The sequence below is a fragment of the Elgaria multicarinata genome, chromosome 1, assembly GCF_023053635.1.
Source record: "Elgaria multicarinata webbii isolate HBS135686 ecotype San Diego chromosome 1, rElgMul1.1.pri, whole genome shotgun sequence".
Lineage (NCBI taxonomy): Eukaryota > Metazoa > Chordata > Lepidosauria > Squamata > Anguidae > Elgaria > Elgaria multicarinata.
Genome location: NC_086171.1, coordinates 165,752,441 through 165,770,418, shown reverse-complemented (window position 1 = coordinate 165,770,418; position 17,978 = coordinate 165,752,441). Strand labels below are relative to the sequence as shown.

The following is a 17,978-nucleotide window of genomic DNA, read 5'->3' as shown; positions in this document are numbered from 1 at the left end:
CAGCTATGGGTCATAATAATAAATAATTTTATATATTTTAAAATGACAGATGTGTATACATGAATGCATACACATACATGCATCAACAAGGTAGGTCATATGCAAGACTGTGAGCATGAAACTGCTTTTAGTGCTTATTATTTATAAGGGTAATAATTGAAAATACACCACCACTTTCTTTCTGAGAGAAAATATTGTGCCATATCTATTACTTTATCAGCACTTTTCAGAAATACAGTTGGAGGTTAGGAGGCACCATAACTTAAGTTATAAGCTAAAATCCACGTTAGACTTATGCCCTCTGTGGGTTTTGATACAGATGTGGATAAATGCATACCATGTACCAGCAATGTCCAGCAGACAGGGAAGGCAGAGATAAAAGTGCTGGGCAAAACATTCCAGAATATATATGTCTTCTTTGAGCAAAGCCAAGATTTACATTCTTCATTCTCATTCTTTCCTTTGGGGCTCTTAGCCCGACCAGGTTCTACCCAATGTCTCGAAGAGTCCCTGACTACTATCCCCCCTACTCACCCCAGTACTCTGAGGATTTCCAATACTACCCTCCCGGCGTGCGCCCTGACAGCATCTGCTCTATGCCTGCCTATGAGCGGGTGAGTCCTCAATGGACTGTGGATGACAAGCGGCACTCCTTCCGCAACAGTGGCTCCTACCAGCTGCGGGAGTGGAAGGAACAGCCCGGCTACGGCAGACAGGATGTGCCCGTTTGGATCCCAGGTCCCACACGGCCGCCAGTGTACTATGACGAAATGGATGCGGCCTCTGGCTCCCTGCGCAGGATGTCACTCCAGCCTCGCTCCCGGTCGGTCCCCCGTTCGCCGAGCCAAGGTTCCTACAGCAGAGCCAGAGTGTACTCCCCTGTCAGGTCACCGAGCGCCCGCTTCGACCGAGTGTCTCCGCGGAGTGAGGAGATATATGCAGAGCCAACAACGTACATGATGAGGCGATCGGTCAGTTCCCCAAAGGTAACCCTCCCTCCTGGCTCCACTCCTACTTTCGAAGCATCTTGCCACTCTTCAGGAGAAAACCAGCAATGGAATTATAGGGGAGGGGATTGCCGTAGCTGCAAATGGAGGGATCATTACCCACATGTCTCTGTGGTTGTGCATGCAGCAAGCAGAGACTGAGGGGTACTGAATAAGCCAGCCTTCCCCAAGTTGGTGCTCTCCATATATTTTGGACTACAACTATCAGCATTCCTTACCATTGCTCATGCTGGCTGGAGCAGATGGAAGTTGCAGTCCAGAACATCTGGAGGGCACCACTAGGTTGGGGAAGGCTGTCCCAAGCCGTGATGGAGGTTTGTTGACTAACTGGGCCAGGAGAGGCAGTCATGGGCTAGAACAGGGGTGAGCAAATTGTGGCCCTCCAGATGTTTTGGCTTCATCTCTCTCACCATTGGCTAGGCTGGCTAGGGCTGATGGGAGTTGTAGGCCAAACCAAGTTGCCTACCCCTGGGCTAGAATAAGAGGGAAGACTGCAGACAGGAGTAGCAGCAGAAATGAGCAGCACTTCTTTCATTTTCAAATAGCTTAAATTTAAGGTATTTATATCATTTTATACCCTAATTTTATACTGAATGTTATCATTTTACACAGTAAAATGATACTGTGGGAAGTCTTGAAAGGTGGCAAAGAAACATATGAAATGAAATATGGAAGTAAATTTCTAGAATGGGACTTAAGATTGGGAATTATGCCTGCATGTAGCTCTCTGATCTAGAAATCCTTCTCCGTAATCTCAGGGATTGTGCTGCAGTACTAAGGAAATGCCAGCCTACACGTGCTCAAACCCAGTCTGTATTATGTGCCCCGGGAGTCATGCAAATTAACCACGAGGTTTATGAGTTCCCAGCAGGAGCGCAGGGGTCGCATGCAAAAGTTGGAGGGAACTGGCATGTTAGCGGTGCCGGGAGCATGGCATCTCCAAAGGGTTGCTGGTGCGAGACTTTAAAACGTTCTTCCTGTGGCCTATGGCTTGAAGAGCATGACCCCCAGAGCAATGTTAAAGGTCATCGGAAGAACTGAGGGTGGAAGCAACCGAGGAATTGAGTGGCATTAGAGGTTTCAAGGGCAGGAGCCTGGGGTAAGCGTGCCCTGTCTTTTCCTCCTCTGTTGCAGGGATGTAGAACCTCAGGTCCCAATATGCCAAATCTGGCCTTCTGGGCTTCCCCCAAAAGGCCCCACCCCTTCCCTCCAACCACTGATGATTTGGAGGTTTCCCTGCTTTTGTGCAGACCCCCCCCATTCTAAATTTTTTTGTCATGCCTCTCCTAAAGCTTAGCTACTGACAGTAAGAGCTTTAAGCTACAATGTGTTGTTATTTTTAGCTCTAGGCCTTTCATTTGTGGCCCCACCTGTATCACGTTCAGCCCCACCAACCACTGGATTGTGGCGCCCAGGAGGTTTTCCGAAATTGAATCCGGCAAAAAGAGGTTCTGCACCCCTGTCCCAACAGAATTGTGCTTAGTTCCGGCTTGTAGCGCCAACCCCTCTTTCCCAAGAGCACCATTGTCTTGCGTCCAGGATGGAACTCCTTGGTGTTCCTACAGTTGGCATTCCACCGCTTTATTGACCGACCCCCCCAGGCAATTCCTTCACTCTCCATGTTGTCTGCATTGCTGTATTGTGGGTCATGTTCTGTATCATGGGGAAAGTGTGTGGGGACTGGATTCACCCGATAGTGACCTAACCATCTCATGTGTGGTTTCTTCTCTTTCCTCAGTATGATTATCTGGGTGACAGGAGGCCTGTCCCTGCAGGGATGTTTCCTTTCAACTATCCAGCGTCCCCTACAGTCCACGACAAAATGGTATGTCCCATTAGCATCCCAGCATTCCGCTAGAGATGTATACATTTCCTTCCCAAGGCTGGGGTTTAATTTAGAGGTGGGAGAAAGGAGGCCATCCATCACGAGAAGGGCAATTGCTTATTGGACATTGAACAACTGTCCTGTTGCAGTAAGTTTCTCTAGTGTGCTCAGTCAAGAGGCTTATGTTGGCTGAATGAGTCCAGCCTGGGTATGCAATGTACCATGACGATGCAAACTGGCAAATAATTTTAATCAATAGCCTGATCGGTTGAAGAAGGGGCTGATTAAATAGGTGCTGTTTTGAGGAAGAGGAAGGAGGGGAGAATTAAGCAGGGAATTTATGGAGAAGGAAAACCAGCTCCTGTTCATACCTCTAGCCCCCGTGTTTACACTCCGTGTGCTTCATTAGCATCCAGAAGGAGTAGCATCTAGTGATAGCATGTAGTGTGAAATGGGCTCCCACTTGGAATCTCGATTACACAGAAACATCATTCATGTCATTTTTCTCCCTCAAAGAAAGTGGCAGAATTGCAATCCGGAGCTCAAGCAGAGGCCACGTTTCACTCCGCAGGTTGACCGCATGATGGAGAGGAAAGCTCCATCGCGGCTCCTCCATCAGGCTACTGCAGAATATGAACTGAGGCACACTGTTAGTTGCTGTTGCAGGCTTAACCCAAGCACTACCCCTTAGTTCAGCCTTTCTGCTGCCCTGTGAGTTAAACCAGGGATGGGGCATGTGTTGGACTTTAGATGTTGTTGGACAGCAACTCCCATCAGCCCGACCCCTCCTACCCAATGTGGAGGGATGATGGGAGTTGCAGTCCAACTGCTTCTGGAGGGGCACACGTTGCCTACCCCAGCCTTTCCCAACCTGCTGCCCTCCAGATATGTTAGACTGCAACTCCCAAAATTCCCACCCAGCAGGGTCATCGGCTGCCCTAAACAAATAGCCCCTTACTGATTGCTGGAGTGTCAATCGTATTGTAGAAAAGGGTTTGCTGGGAAGCAAGCACGTTTTACCTCTGGGATATCTTCCCTAATCCCAGTCCAAAACAGGAGAAATTGGGGGAAGCAAAAGCAGGAGGACTACTTCTACTGCCAGACCTTGTGATCCTCTAGGGGAGACCTGGAATAGTGGGGGACAAAGGGGAACGTTGAAAAGGACAAGTGTAGAAACCCCTGTCATTGGCTGTAGTTTCTTCCTTTGCTGTTTTTCCTCACTCGTTCTACTTCTTTCTTTCTTTGGTTATTTCACTGCGGGGAAGCATCCATGTGGTGGGGGCAGAAACCACGGGGAGTGGGACTCTGCCCAGTGAAACGGCCAGCTTCATTTGCTCCATGCCAAGGTCCTTGACCCTGCCTGACACCTTTCTCCCGTGAGAGCCACCAGTAAATCCTGGACTGGATTAAGGTGCCCTGTGGAACAGAACTCTAGTTGCACGCCTGTTGCACGCAGCTTCTTCCCTCACCCCCCTGCCTTCTCACCAGCTGTGCACAAAAGCAGATGCATGTGGCTGAACTAAGAGTGCAATGTGAAGATCCTGGTATCGCCGAGCAGGTCAGGAACAGTCTCTCTAATGACTGATGCTCTGTCCCCAATCTCCAATTGCTCAGGGAGGGGGAGGGGAGGAAATGGATGAAGTCAATAAATGAGGAAAGAAGGAGCAGGATAAACTACTTTTAAAGAGCCCCGTAAGGATCTGGACATTTCCAGCTCAGTCTAGCTACCTCCAAGCAAACACAGAGGAGCCCCAGGGCTGACCACGAAGTGACACATTCTTTCCAGAATTAATCAAAAATATTTCTGTACTTGCTGGAGAAGCTGCTCACCTGGGCCAAAAGTGTGCACAAGTGCTTCCAACCTACCTACTAGCAAATAAAGGAACTTTGCAAGAGGTCTAGCTTTGAAAGATCCCTTCATATTTATTTGCAGCATTTGCTCCACATCTAAATGGATTCCGGAGCAGTGAACAACGAGAGATAAAATGACACAAAGATAAAAAGAATAGAACATGATATTATCGTTATTCTTTTCAAAAACAGAGTACCAATTAAAACATGGCTGATGAACTGAGGAAAAGTGCTGTTTGCAGGAGTTCCTGAACATAGCACTGTGACCTCCAGAGGCAGGGAGTTTCATAGGAAGGGGGCCACCACACTGAAGGCTCTTCTCTAGGTGAACTCCAGTCAGGCCATAGGTCCATATGGAACCACCAGGAACATGCCCTCTGATGACCTTAGTGACTGGACAGGTTGGGACAGGAGAAGGCACTCTCTCTGGTATCCCAATCCCATGTTATCTGGCACTTCTCCACCCCACCTGACCTTTCTTGGCTGGTGATGCTTTAGGCAAGAAATGGGGAGCTTTCCCCAGGCCCCTTCTCCCCAGCCCCCTTCCCATCAAATGGAGTGATTTGGAGAAGGACAGCGTGGCCCTCTTGTGAATCCACCCCCTACCTGGAAGGAGGTGATGAACAGCTTGGGGAAAGAGCACCAACTACATGGGGAGCTACCAGGATCTCCCATTGAGAGTCCCTCTAGGGAATGTAAATATATGTAAATATATATATATATGTCCTGATCTGAACGGACTGCTGAGCAACTACCATCCACTCACCCACCCACCCACCCACCCACGTCTTTTTAAAAATGCTTGGTGAGGCTGAATGTTCCCTATCCTGTATGGGGCAGCTCAGTGCCTGTCTCTAGCTCAAGTTGCACCTAACTGCTTTTGCTTCTTCTTTGTGTTTGTTTGTTTTGTGTTTCCATTTTGCCGCATGCCTAATGGCTCCCGATAGGATGAACTTTTAGACCTTCAGTTGCAAAGAAACCTAGAGTATTTGGACCAGCAGGTAGGCCGAGGCGGCTGTATTCCTCTCACTCCTCTCAGTGAACCCTGCTGCTCCCACCCCTCCCCAGTCCTGCTGTCAGGTGTCCGTGTTACTTTCCCCTTCTCCTTGCCTCCCTCCCTCTCCCCTCAACATCTGTTCTGCTCCCTCTCTTGGCATTGAGGCAGCACTAGTGGTCTTTGGTGTGTTTCGTTCGTCCTTCCCGTTATCAGTGGCACTTGTGTGTTTGGAGGGGCGGGCGGGGTGTGGGTGTGTGATGCGCCGCTTCTCTGGAAATCTGAGGGTTCTGCCCTGCCATGATTGCGGATGTTTTTGTCCAGTTTGGTCCCTGTTGCAGAATTCCCACCTGAAATGCCACCCAGCTCTTCAGAAGTGAGTAAGATTTAGGGTGGGATCATCACTCACTCTGCTCTCCGGGGGGAAAGAGAGTAATAATGACCCTAGATAGAACTCACGGTGGCAGCTTATTTCTAATGGGAGCGATATTTTGGTTTTGGTTGGGGCTGTTTCCATTGATTCCTTCTGCAGCCCAGCAGAGAGAGTTCTTCAGTGCAGCACTTGGGCGCTCTCATGCCAGCACCCGACAGTCTCTTGTAGCTGCTGGTGCCCCAGCAAGACCCACTGATACCTGCCCTGGTCCGGCTTGCTTCAGCTATCCTGCTCACCCATACTGTTGGCTGCAGGCTTATCTGGGGTCACTGTGAGTGAGAAAGATTGTGAGTGAGAAAGAAGGCACTTTTTTGTATGTGAAATTCCACATATTGGATTATGAGATCTTTTCTATGCACCTGTGAATGCATGAAGTATTTGTACATGGCACTAGGTACACGCCCAGTTATCTGATTAGGTCTCTGGACACATCTAACCTGATCTCAGAACCAGACCTTCAGCTAGTCAGGATTGGGCTGTAGAGAAAGTTCTTCTAGGGATAGGCAATTTCCAGAAGGGTCCCCATGTTAGTCTTCTGCAGCAAGAACAACAGACTTGTGGCGCCTTAAATCAGGGGTGGGTAACTTGTGGCCCTCCTTACGTTTTGCCTACAACTCCCATCAGCCCTAGCCAGCATAGCCAATGCTGAGGGATCATGGGAGCTGAAGGCTGAGACTTCTGGAAGGCCACTATTTTCCCACCTTTGCCTTAAAGACTGACACATTATTGTGGCAAAAGCTTTAATGAGCTAGAATAGAAGTTTCTGTAAACTGCCCAGAGAGCCCTGGCTATGGGAGCGGTATATAAGTTTAATAAATAAATAAATATAAATAAGTTCATAAAAATGTGTTAGTCTTGACGGTGCCATGAGACTCTGTTGTTTAAGTATAGACAGTACTATTTACCATTCAGATATTGCATTTTTAAAAAACAGGGACAAAATTGATGGTTAAACTGAGGGGTTTTTGTAACTATGGATGATTTCAGATAAGGCTTTTACTTTGCAAGAGCCCTGCCTCAAACACAGAACGGGGTCCAGCTGTTGTCTCATCCATCTGTAAATGTCCCATGTTTTCCCCATTGTTCTTTTCATCTTTTTTCTTATGAGAAAACAATATATTAAGGATGAAAAGGCGGAATAGCTACACAGTGTCTTTCGATTGGTAGCACTTGGAGCCATCCATCTGGAAGTACCCTATGCATCAAATATCCAAAATAAACTGTGTTTGTATTAAGGAAGTGTGTGTGTGTGTGTGTGTGTGTGTGTGTGTAAAGTTGTGATAACCAAGGAGAACATTGGGGTGTATGTGAAAAGAAGAGGAATTTCAGATATGCTGTCAAGACAATCAGTAGTATAAATACCAGCTTTACCATAACAATTCTGTTCAATGACCCCCAGAAAAGTGAAGCCTCTCCATTAACTGTAGTAATTAACAGAACAAACAATTCACCCAAATAACTTTCCCCACAATCATTAAGTTCAGATGAAACAATCTTCCATGCACAGTACATTGTGGTCAAGGGAAGTTGTTGGCCATAGAAAACAGGGAAGTAAAAGTCTTTTGAGAAAAAATCAGCAGACATTAGGAATGTATGATAATTTCTTTTTGCTCGAAAAACATGCAACATGTCACGTTCAACGCCCCAAACTCAATTGCAAGCACGGGTCCACTAAAAATGTTCATAAATTGCCGAACATGTGCTCACATTCAATTCATGCAACTTTTCCAGTCCAATTTGCACAAGTTTCCTAATTTACACAATTTACACAAAGGCAGAAGCAATCCTGCTTTCGTGTATGGATGAAAGTTGCACAAATATGGAGGAAGTTGCACAAATTTCATTTTGAATTGCTGTTCAATTTGGGCAATTTCCCAGATTGTACAGAGCAAGCAGTGATTGAAAATGTAAAGAAGAATCGGGCACAAGACAGTATTCAGAGAATCCTGGCGATTTCTAACTTCACTCGTCTGCCTCCTCCCTAGCAGACACGATTAAGCTGGAAATAAAAATGAAATCCCGCTGCAAGTGCTGATGGATGGCTGATGCTGGCCTGCAAAAGCCTGCATTTCAATAAGCAAGCCTGCTCCAGAGACAATCTCATTATGGTTTCGGAGTCAGTAAATCCCCCATCAGGAGAGTAATTGCAAAGATGTGCGTGTCTGTGATGGACTGCTGAGGAGGAGGAGGAGGCACTTAAAAATTCTCCAGACTCTGCTACCAACCATCACTGGTAGTGGGACTTTCTCCCTCTCTCCTTTAAAAAGACTAAATATATTTAAGGCTTTCCATCTCTTTCTCTTCCACTTCTTACCCATGGAGAAAGACTGATTTAAAGTAGCGTGATCAAGTGCAGCCTTCTGAGTCCTATTTCTTTGTTATGCTCTGGTGATTTGTGGTTGAAAGTCTACTGAATCAGAGAGTGTGTGTGTGTGTGTGTGTGTGGAGAGAGAGAGAGAGAGAGTCATCAGCTTCACTTGAGTAATGGTGATTTATGTCAGCAAAAGATCATCTGACCCTTGGGACTTTTGTTTAAACGATTGTTGATTTATTACACATTTTTAAATCCCTCAGTTCTATAAAACCTTGCAGAGCTGGAAGGAATTAAAAGCTTGCACACACACACACACACACGTGTGTGCGCGCACACACACCACACCCTTTTCCAGAATCTATGTACCGTATTTCTTCAATTCTAAGACGCCATCGATTGTAAGACACACACTAATTTCAGTACCACCAACAGAAAAAAAGCTTTGATTCTAAGGAATAATAAATGACCTGTGATTCTAAGACGCACCCCGTTTTTATAGATGTTTATATGGGGGGGAAAGTGCGTCTTAGAATCGAAGAAATACAGTATGTAACATAGATTACAGTATGCACAGAGCGGGTGCACAGTAGAAAGGTCTCTTCAAAGCAAACAGCTGCGGATAACTCAAGCAAGCAAACAATCTAAGGCACAACCCACCACCACCACCACCCTGCATTGCTAGCTAATGGGATCCAGGGGTGGGATTCATTTCTGAGCCCAGATATGTTGATCAGTGGAGGAACAAAAATCCACTCACTTAAGGCTAATTTGCATTTCCTAACGAGGAAGTCTATGGGGCTGTTCACATGACATGCTGCATTTAAGCTATGATGAACCATGGCGCCCAAAGCACCGTCCTGAATAATCAACCCCCAATCGTGGGTCGTCATGTCATGCAAAGAAGCGATGGTTAAACAATAACCTCGCATAATCCTAGAACAGGGTTGTTTAACCTTCATGTACCCTCCGCTGGCTGGCCTTGCATGGTTGGGGGTTGAATATTGAAGGGAACCGTAGCTTGTTGTGACTTTAGCCACAATGAACCTGGCCTTTGTGCAGTTTTCTCCCCGTTCTGAAAGGCTGAGATGCCTCTCCTCAAGCTTAGTTACGAGCAGTAAGAGCTTTAAGCTGCAGTATGCTGGATTTTGGCCATGCCCCTTTGACCCCACCCACTCTTAGAATGCAACCCCAATATGAAACTCAGCCTTTGGCATGAAAAAGATTCAACACCCCTGTACTACACCTTCAAACAACAACTACAACAACAACCCTGCTTCGGTTATGCTGCTGCTCTTACTGAAAATGGATCGGTGTGTGGCAGTTGTGGTCCCTCCTCTGGAGCATGACACAAAGCAATAAAGGGGGCAGGCAGTTCCTGAAAAGCTCTTCCAGTTTCCTCTGTTTGTTCTGGCCACTGGAAGAGGGGATCTGCTCAGGGGAGGCTGGTGACTCGGGGATTCCATGCTGGGTCTTAGTTACAACCAGCCAGAAGTCTAAAGGAGCTATCCAAGGTGCTGGACCTTATCCCCAAAATGGGCCCAACACCTTGGGTAGCTCTTTTAGACTTCTGGCTGGTTATGACTAAAACCTGGAATGCAATCCAGGAGCCACCAGCCTGCCCTGGATCTGCTCTCCCTTTGCTGGGATTCTGAAATAGGCAGAAGAGAGACCAACAGGTATTTGTTTAAAACCCAGCTCTTGTCTCTATCAGGTAAATCTTGGAGTGCATCTCCACACCATCCATCATCCTATCTCTAAAGGTTGAAACAGCCATGATGTGGGAGATAAATTATCAGATCTCTCGAGATATAACTAAATATCTATATATCTTTAAGACAGTTCAGGGGGCGGGGGGGCTCTGACTTTGATCAGAGCAGCGGTGCTGGGGAAGGGTGAGTTTAAACTCTCCCCCCCCATGTGTTGTTTCCTCAATCTAATACCACCCCCTAAAGTTGCTATTAGACCCCAAACAGAAAGAAGACAGGTAGCTGAGCAGCTTTTGAGGATCGGGGTGGGGAGTGATTAGGGAAATTGCATGGGGGGAAGACTCTTATAAAAACTGGTCCCATGCACTGCTCCTCTAACGAAATTAGCATCTGGCTGCTTTGAAGTCACACACACACACACACACACCAGCAGATCCAAGCACAGATCTCGGTTCCAATAGCCCCTGATGCCCCAGAGAGAGGAGTGGGGGTGGGAGTACTGCCTTTGGAGGATTATTAAAAACAACATAGAGGATTGTCAAAACAAAACAAAACAAAACATGATGCTACTAGGCCAAGATAAGAGGGTCTCAGGTGATGCCCCAGTATGATATCTTCATCTTTGTGAGCTGTAGGATGGCTTTGTGTCCCATTGCTTCTCTTTAGTGTTTCACCGGCAATCCCATTTGTATGTTAATCGAGCCACTCTGTGAAGGTTTTTCACCCAGTGCAAATAACTGCATGGGGAGAGTATTAGGACCATGTTGGGAGGAAAGGAGTTAAGCTGTCCCTCTCCCCACCTTCTGCAGTCCCGGATGCTGCTCAGGCTCCCCCTCCCTGTGGCTTTTGTTTACATAACAAACAAACAAATGTGCATGTTAATGCAGTTGGGCAATTAACTCTCTGAGCACCAATGTGCTTTTGGAAGCAATCTCTAGTGCTCCTTCTGAGCACCAACACACTTTTCAGTCCTGTGGGCTTCTTTTTGGTGTACCTTTGCCTTGTAGCATCTGAGCAAAGGCAATGTTCTGGGTGTTTCCAACTTAATGTAGTGATGACACACAGGCGCACGTGTCCAAGACTGAACCGAGATGGCTCTATCTCCACCAGCATCTTGACTTTTTCCTTCCTTGTCTGCCGCAGATGAGTGAGAGCGAGACTTTGATCAGTATGGTGAACAGAATGGTGGAGAGCTCCTCCCCTAGGGCTCAGCTGTACATGCAAGTAAGACATCACAGCAGCTCTGCCATCCACCATGCCATTCCAGCTGCTTTTGCATGGCAGAACCATTCCCGGTGTCACCCTTCCACACCTCACGTCTGCATCCATCTGTGAGATGCCCATTCAACATTTCATCCCTCAATGGCATTTATGCATGGAGGCCTATGAGGCACCCATGTCCCAGTGTGCCAGTGGTTCTAGTGCAGGGGGATTCCTTGAAATGTTTTAAGGCTACCTCTTTCCTTACAGTTTGGAGAAAGATGGAACACTGCAAATATCTGGATCTTAATCTCAGCTGTATTATCAGCTCTGTGTCGCTTTCTGCTGAACTTCTTTTCTCTCATCTTGTTCTCTCCATAAGTATGTTAAAAGGCCGGGTTAGAACTTAAAGCCTCCCATTATGAAATACTTGGCATGCCGCTTTGTGTGCTAAAAGAGAAATCATATCCCTTGATATTTGTTTTTAAAAAGAGAACATTGTTTTCTTCCTTCTTGTCCATTATTACATTTGCACACATCCACCGCACATCTTAAAAATGGTTAGATTTTAGCCTTAGCTTCTATTATTAACCAGCTACTAACCTTTAGTCCATTCAGGGCTTTGAGTCTGTGTGAAGTACTTTTTCACACAGCACATAGTTAAACTATGGAATTCACTACCACAGGATGTGGTGATGGCCACCAATTTGGATGGCTTTAAAAGGGGGTTGGATAAATTCCTGGAGGAGAAGGGCTATCAGTGGCTGCTAGGCCTGATGGCTAAGTGTAACCTCCAGTATCAGAGCCAGTAAGCCTGTATACAGTAGTTGCTGGGGAACATGGGTGGGAGGGTGCTGTTGCACCTGTGTCCTGCTTGTGGGTCTTTGGTCGACAGCTGGTTGGCCATGGAGTGCTGGACTAAATGGACCCTTGGTCTGATCCAGCATGGCTCTTCTTATGTTAACCCTAAACTGTTCCTTAGACTTGAAATAAGTGGAGTGGGACACTGACTTCTGCTTTGTTCTCTTGCTAAAGGAGAGTGTAAGGCAGGAGTGGGGAAGTTGTGGTCCTCCAACTCCCATCATTCCTCCCTTTTGGCTAGGTTGGCTAGGGCTGGTGGGTGTTGTAGGCCAAAACATCTGGAGGGCCATCCCTAATCTTGCCCTCTATTTAAAGGTGTCCTGTATTTGAAGGGCTGCCCAGTCCAGCTGTAGTTTAAAGGTGAAGAAGCATAAGGATTTTAACGTTGCCCATCAATATTCACCATGTGGGCAGCACTCTGAACAGATGCACAGCTCACCTGGTCAATCTTCCCCACTAGATATAAATTTATATACATTTACATCTATACATATACATTAGCACATGCAGATTCTATGCAAATTGGTATCCTCCTTTTAGGTGATGGGTTTCCTCATTCTAGGTTATAAATAAGTGGCCAGCTTAGGAGAGTCTGCAGGTAGGCTCCCATCCAGGCAACATATCTTCCAGTCAGGTCTAGAGCATGGCTCAGCTTCCGTGCTTAATATTACTCAAGGCACACCAATCTGGAATCTCATTCAGAAATTGGGGTTCAGCCTATATCAAGCATTAGGTGTGACTATTTTTGTATACATCTGCAGATTGGCAAGAAGAGATAATGCCTCTGACCATGCAGAGAGTGCTTTTTCTTAACCATTGGCCAGCCCAGATGCATATAAAGGGCTAGAGAGATAGGCTTGAATCGAGTGTTGTCCTTCTGCCAGCAGAATGGAAGCCGCTGGTGAAAGGGATTTCCCCTTGGTACTGCAGCCCCCTGTGCGTCCCCCAAATCTGCTCTTGGAGGTGGGGGAGCATGTTCGGGGGCTGCAGTGGGGTGGACAGGTGGGAAGCTGGATGTAAGCCTAAGAATTATGAGTGCAAGGAGGAACTCTGTCTTCCTAACAGCCTTGGCATTGCTCATATTATACATTAAGCAATCAAGTCAATGATAGGATCATAAGAGCTGCATCTCATTGCAATTATAACCAGCCATCCAGCAGCCATTTTTGCCTTCCATCATAGTTTTTGTCACCTTTATCACAAAAATGTTCTTTCTGATGAATTTGCTACTCAGTATATTATTAAGGTGGATTGCAGTAGAACATGGCTAATAATTACTGGTTAGATGGGATCTTTGGATAAGTTTGGCGTGGGCCTAGCATTGTTTTATTTGTTTGAGAAAATGAATTAGTATATTTGATGGAATGTTCTAGCTGCTATCTCCAACTGGGGCTTTGTGCACAGTGCTCACTAGTGAGAACTTCAGCATCACCAAGGGCAAAGGAGTAGTTTTAAGGGACCAGAAAATATTATTTCGGGGGCGGAGGAGGGCATGTTCTAGAATGATGAAATCAGGCATATAAGAAACAATTCACAGAATCGCCGGCGAGGAGGTAGGTGGGTGGCGGCGGCGGCGAGGACGCCTCTTCCTCGTCTCTTCGCCAGGAAAGCTACACGATCGCTTTGGGGTCGCACTGGGGGCGCATGGAAGCGCCCTCAGTACGACGTGTAGAATCCCTCCCATTGTCAGTCTACATCCTTCCAGGCCCTAGAGAGCAAAATAAGGCCTCCTCAAACACGTGTTTCTCTCTCCCCCAACTCCCCCCACTACACACACACACACACACACACACAGAGAGAGAGCATCTGGCAAAGTGGATTCCAAACAGGTATTTCTCCATTGCTGCAAAGTCTGCCACAAAAGAAAACTATATCTCCTTTACAGGAAGAAAAAAATCAGCTATTGCAAGTGATTTCATTAACCAAGTAGTTGTGAACCAATCCAAAATAATTTCATATACATTTCAAATTGGACCAAGACTTGATTTAACATTTAGATTTCAGCCCAGCTGCAAACAACAGTTCGTGTCTGCCAGGAAACATCAGATAACATCATTACCCAAGACTTGGGTTTGAATGGTTCCCATATGAAACACAGAACAAAGACTGAAAGCATAATCTTTAGCTCTTGACTCTTTGCTCCAGAGTTTTCAAGAATAATATCCAGAAGGGATTGTTGTTTCTCTGAAACTTTACAAGAAAATGGGAAGCTGCCTTATCATGAGTCAGATATTTGGTCCATCTAGTTCAGTACTGGCTACAGCAGGGGTGGCAACTTATGGCCCTCCAGATGTTTTGACCTTCAGCCATCATCTCTCACCATTGGCTATGCTAATGGGAGTTGTAGCCCAAAACATCCTTGTGGGCCACAATTTCCCCCCTAGTCTATACTGACAAGCAGTGGCTCTCCAGGCGTTCATACAAGGATCTTTCCCAGCAATACCTGAAACTGGGACCTTCTGCGTGCAAAAGCATGTGCTCTAACACTGGGCTCTGGCCCTTTCCCTTAACAAAAAAGAAGACCACAATGTTCATACTTAAATGGAGAGTGACGTCTGGGGCATGGACCTTAACATCATGGATGAGGGTTCTTCCATATCAGAACTCATTGCATTTATTTATTATTTGTTTAAAGCATTTTTATAGTGCCGCCTCACCATTTCTGGCATCGAGGCGCTTTACAATAACACGTAAAACAATTCCATTAATACCATTAATACCATCAGTGGGTGTTAATGCCATCAGTGGGTACTTCCATTAATACCATCGGTGGGTACTTCCATTAGAGAAGTACCCACTGATCAGTTCCTGTCATGCAGTTGTGAAGAACAGATTTGCTCCTGTTGTATTATCATGCCATTGTGGTTTGTTTGCTTGCTAATGATAACCTCTGGTTCTGATGTGGTGCCTTTCTTCTGTGCTGCGTTGTATCAATGCTAATCAGTACTCTCCTGTGATACTCTTACACCCCTTTTGGGTAAGTAAATGTGACTAGCTACGTCACTGTTCTGGAGGGAAATAATGCCATGTTCAGTTTTGCTTTGAAAAGTTCACATCAAATGCCAGTGCTCTAGCCTAGCTGCTTTGGACCTGGCTTTCTCTCGGCGTTAGTTTCCCTATGTGTCAAATAGTGGTTGCTAATAAGCTGGGGAAAGTGGGCATTGTGTGAAGAACCTCAAATCACGCCACTACATGGCTGCATCTTGAAAAGCATTGCCCCGTGTTTATGCAGCTTTATAAACTTCAGCAAATAAACTGGGAATAGAACCCAGGGGGCAGCTGACATTGGAGCCTTGTAAAGGGTTGTTGTCACAGTGATTGTAAACAATATCTGACCCTTCTCCACTCTCATTCAGGTTTCTCCTTAACTCAGCCTCCCACTGAAAGCCAAACTGCCCTGGCCCTTCTGTTTCTTGAGGACAGGGCCCTGGCAATCTGTCCATTATCTACCCTCTTATAGCAACATCCTAGACTAGGGGTCTCTCCACATCCTTTGCACTACAACTCCTACAATCCCTGACCATCAGCCATGCTGGCTGGGGCTTATGGTACTTGTAGTCCAAAACATCTGGAGAGTGCCAGGTTGCCTACCCTTTTCCTAGCCATTGGCTCCCATCTGGCCAAGACCTGCACCCAGGAAGCTCAAAGCACTGCATGCACATAACAGCCACTGCTATTAGGCCTACACAACTCACCGCAAATGCTTCTTGGTCTTGTGTGCTGCATACTAGCTTTGTATATCTATTAACTCACTCTCTCTCTGTGTGTGTTAATAGAATATGTGGAGCAGCCCTTTTGCACTGTAGCAACAGTCATGTTTTTAGGAGCTTCCCCTCCCCCATCACTAACCTGAATTTGAGTGTGGCTGTGAGAAGAACTTTAAAATCTTCTCACAATTGCAATAGCCGTGATTATGAATAGAAGCTGCTACTTATGGTACAACTGCTTGTGTGTAATTGCCTGTGAGCTGTAACGGCGGTGGCACGTCTAATGTTTGTTTATTTATTTATTGCATTTCTATACCACCCAATAGCCAAAGCTCTCTGGGCAGTTCACAAAAATTAAAACCGTGAAAGTCTGATTTGTTCATAAATTTGAGCAGTCACCTTTTTAAAATAAATTAATTCCAGAAACGTCTCCTTTGTTATAAACGTGACTCTCCCCTTCTATGTAGATAAAAAATAAATAAGTAGCCCTTTTATGATCTGTTTTGATTTATGTAGATAGCAGAAGAGCAATTTTCTCACTGCGTTGTACGAAAGAGCTGTCTCTCTAGACACAACATAAGATGGCTGGTTTAAAAGGCAGGAAAAGCAAGACAACATCTGCCTTTCCCTACAATTATCCTATCTAGTAAAGGTTGCTTAAGAGAAAGATTTGGTGGAAGGAGTTAGAGGCGTGAGCTGTAGGACCTGAAAACACCATCGGTTTGTTTTTTTAAATTTCTCCACTAAGCAGAACCAGCGTCAGATTTCCACAGGGGGGGCTGGGGGGGCTTGTTGTGGCATGTTAACCTTCAAGGAGGAGAGAGCAGCAATGACTTGTTCTTGTTTTTGCAGGTGTCTCATTTCCCCGAAGCCTACAGGGAGGCGCTGCACACCTACAAGATAAGCGAACAAGATACGGATGTAAGAGCACCCCTCCCTCACTGCCACCTGCCTCCCTACTCCATTGCCCTTCCTGCTGTCACCTCTCCACCCTCCACCCCTTGGAGGTTATGCCTTTATTTTCCATTTCTCTCCAATCTCATTAGATGAGCCTCTTTTCTGCTATTGGAGCTGCAAGGTCTCAAGTGCTCCTGGTCACCATCATCGATCTGCCAGTCCTGTGGCTTCCTCTTTGCCTGTCGCATCTTTCCCTCGTACTCCATGTGTGTGTTTTCGTGCTGGTGTAATTGTGTGTGAGTCTCCCCTGCTTGCATTGTGGCATATCAGCAGCCAACAAACTGGACCTCCTGGCTGGGGGCCCGGTTGATCTCTGTCAAAATGGGCAAATGCCTTTTATGATGTTCTCGTGGACCTCTGCACTGTGAACCTCGTGCTTCACATTTCGTTTTTCTCTTTACTTCATGACAGAAGCTTCTGGGAAAGCTTTGTGAGCAAAACAAGGTGATGAGGGAACAGGAGAGGCTTGTGCAACAACTTCGCGCTGAGAAGGTAAGGGGCGTGAATCGCAGAAAGCCTAGAGGCTTTCTGAAGTTGGAAGCTCATTGCATAGCTAAAAATGTATTTGCTAGATGGTGCCTGTCATAAAGAGGTTGTCATCTTCAGAAAAAATATTTCCAGTTCCCCTGAAACTAGGAGACAAAGAGGCTAAAATGGACTTTGTTGGGGCCAGACCTACCATTAAGCAGTGTGAAGGAACCACCTCAGGTGGCAGATGCTTAGGAGGGGGCAGAGCTGTGTTGGAGGACAGAGCTGTGTGTGCCAGATGGCCCACTGCCTTCTATTGCCATAGGGCATGCTGTCCAATCCCTAGTGTTGAAGCAAGATTGTGAACCGCCCAGAGAGCTTCAGCTATTGGGCGGTATAAAATGTAATAAATAAATAAACTGTCAGTCCAGTTGGCAACTCTCTATGGAATGGGGAGATGCCATCATGTCCTTCACCTCTTGAATTGCTCCTAGGTTTTGTATCAAATGTATTGATTATATACCCTTCAAATCTTAGGGTAATGTCTTCATGCAGCACCCCTTCTCTCCGAACAGTGTGTGTTGTCGTGTTTTGTTTTGAGATTGTGGCTTTTGCTCTTTTTTTGAATCTTGTGGTAGAGGACTTCATCACATCT

General features: G+C 46.2%; 1 protein-coding gene across 11 annotated transcripts in view; it reads left to right on the top strand.

Moving 5' to 3' along the window:
- The window catches only part of PLEKHA6 (pleckstrin homology domain containing A6), a 239,369-nt gene that overhangs the window by 181,666 nt on the left and 39,725 nt on the right, over positions 1 to 17,978 (top strand). For 8 of the 11 annotated variants that reach the window (XM_063142223.1, XM_063142201.1, XM_063142169.1 and 5 more), the window contains 6 exons: positions 476 to 986; positions 2,746 to 2,832; positions 5,631 to 5,684; positions 11,274 to 11,354; positions 16,751 to 16,819; positions 17,267 to 17,347. In XM_063142223.1, the coding sequence (XP_062998293.1) occupies positions 476 to 986; positions 2,746 to 2,832; positions 5,631 to 5,684; positions 11,274 to 11,354; positions 16,751 to 16,819; positions 17,267 to 17,347 (883 nt within the window). The remainder of the gene's footprint in view (positions 1 to 475; positions 987 to 2,745; positions 2,833 to 5,630; positions 5,685 to 11,273; positions 11,355 to 16,750; positions 16,820 to 17,266; positions 17,348 to 17,978) is intronic. The other 3 variants (XM_063142177.1, XM_063142193.1, XM_063142208.1) reach the window with 3 other exon arrangements.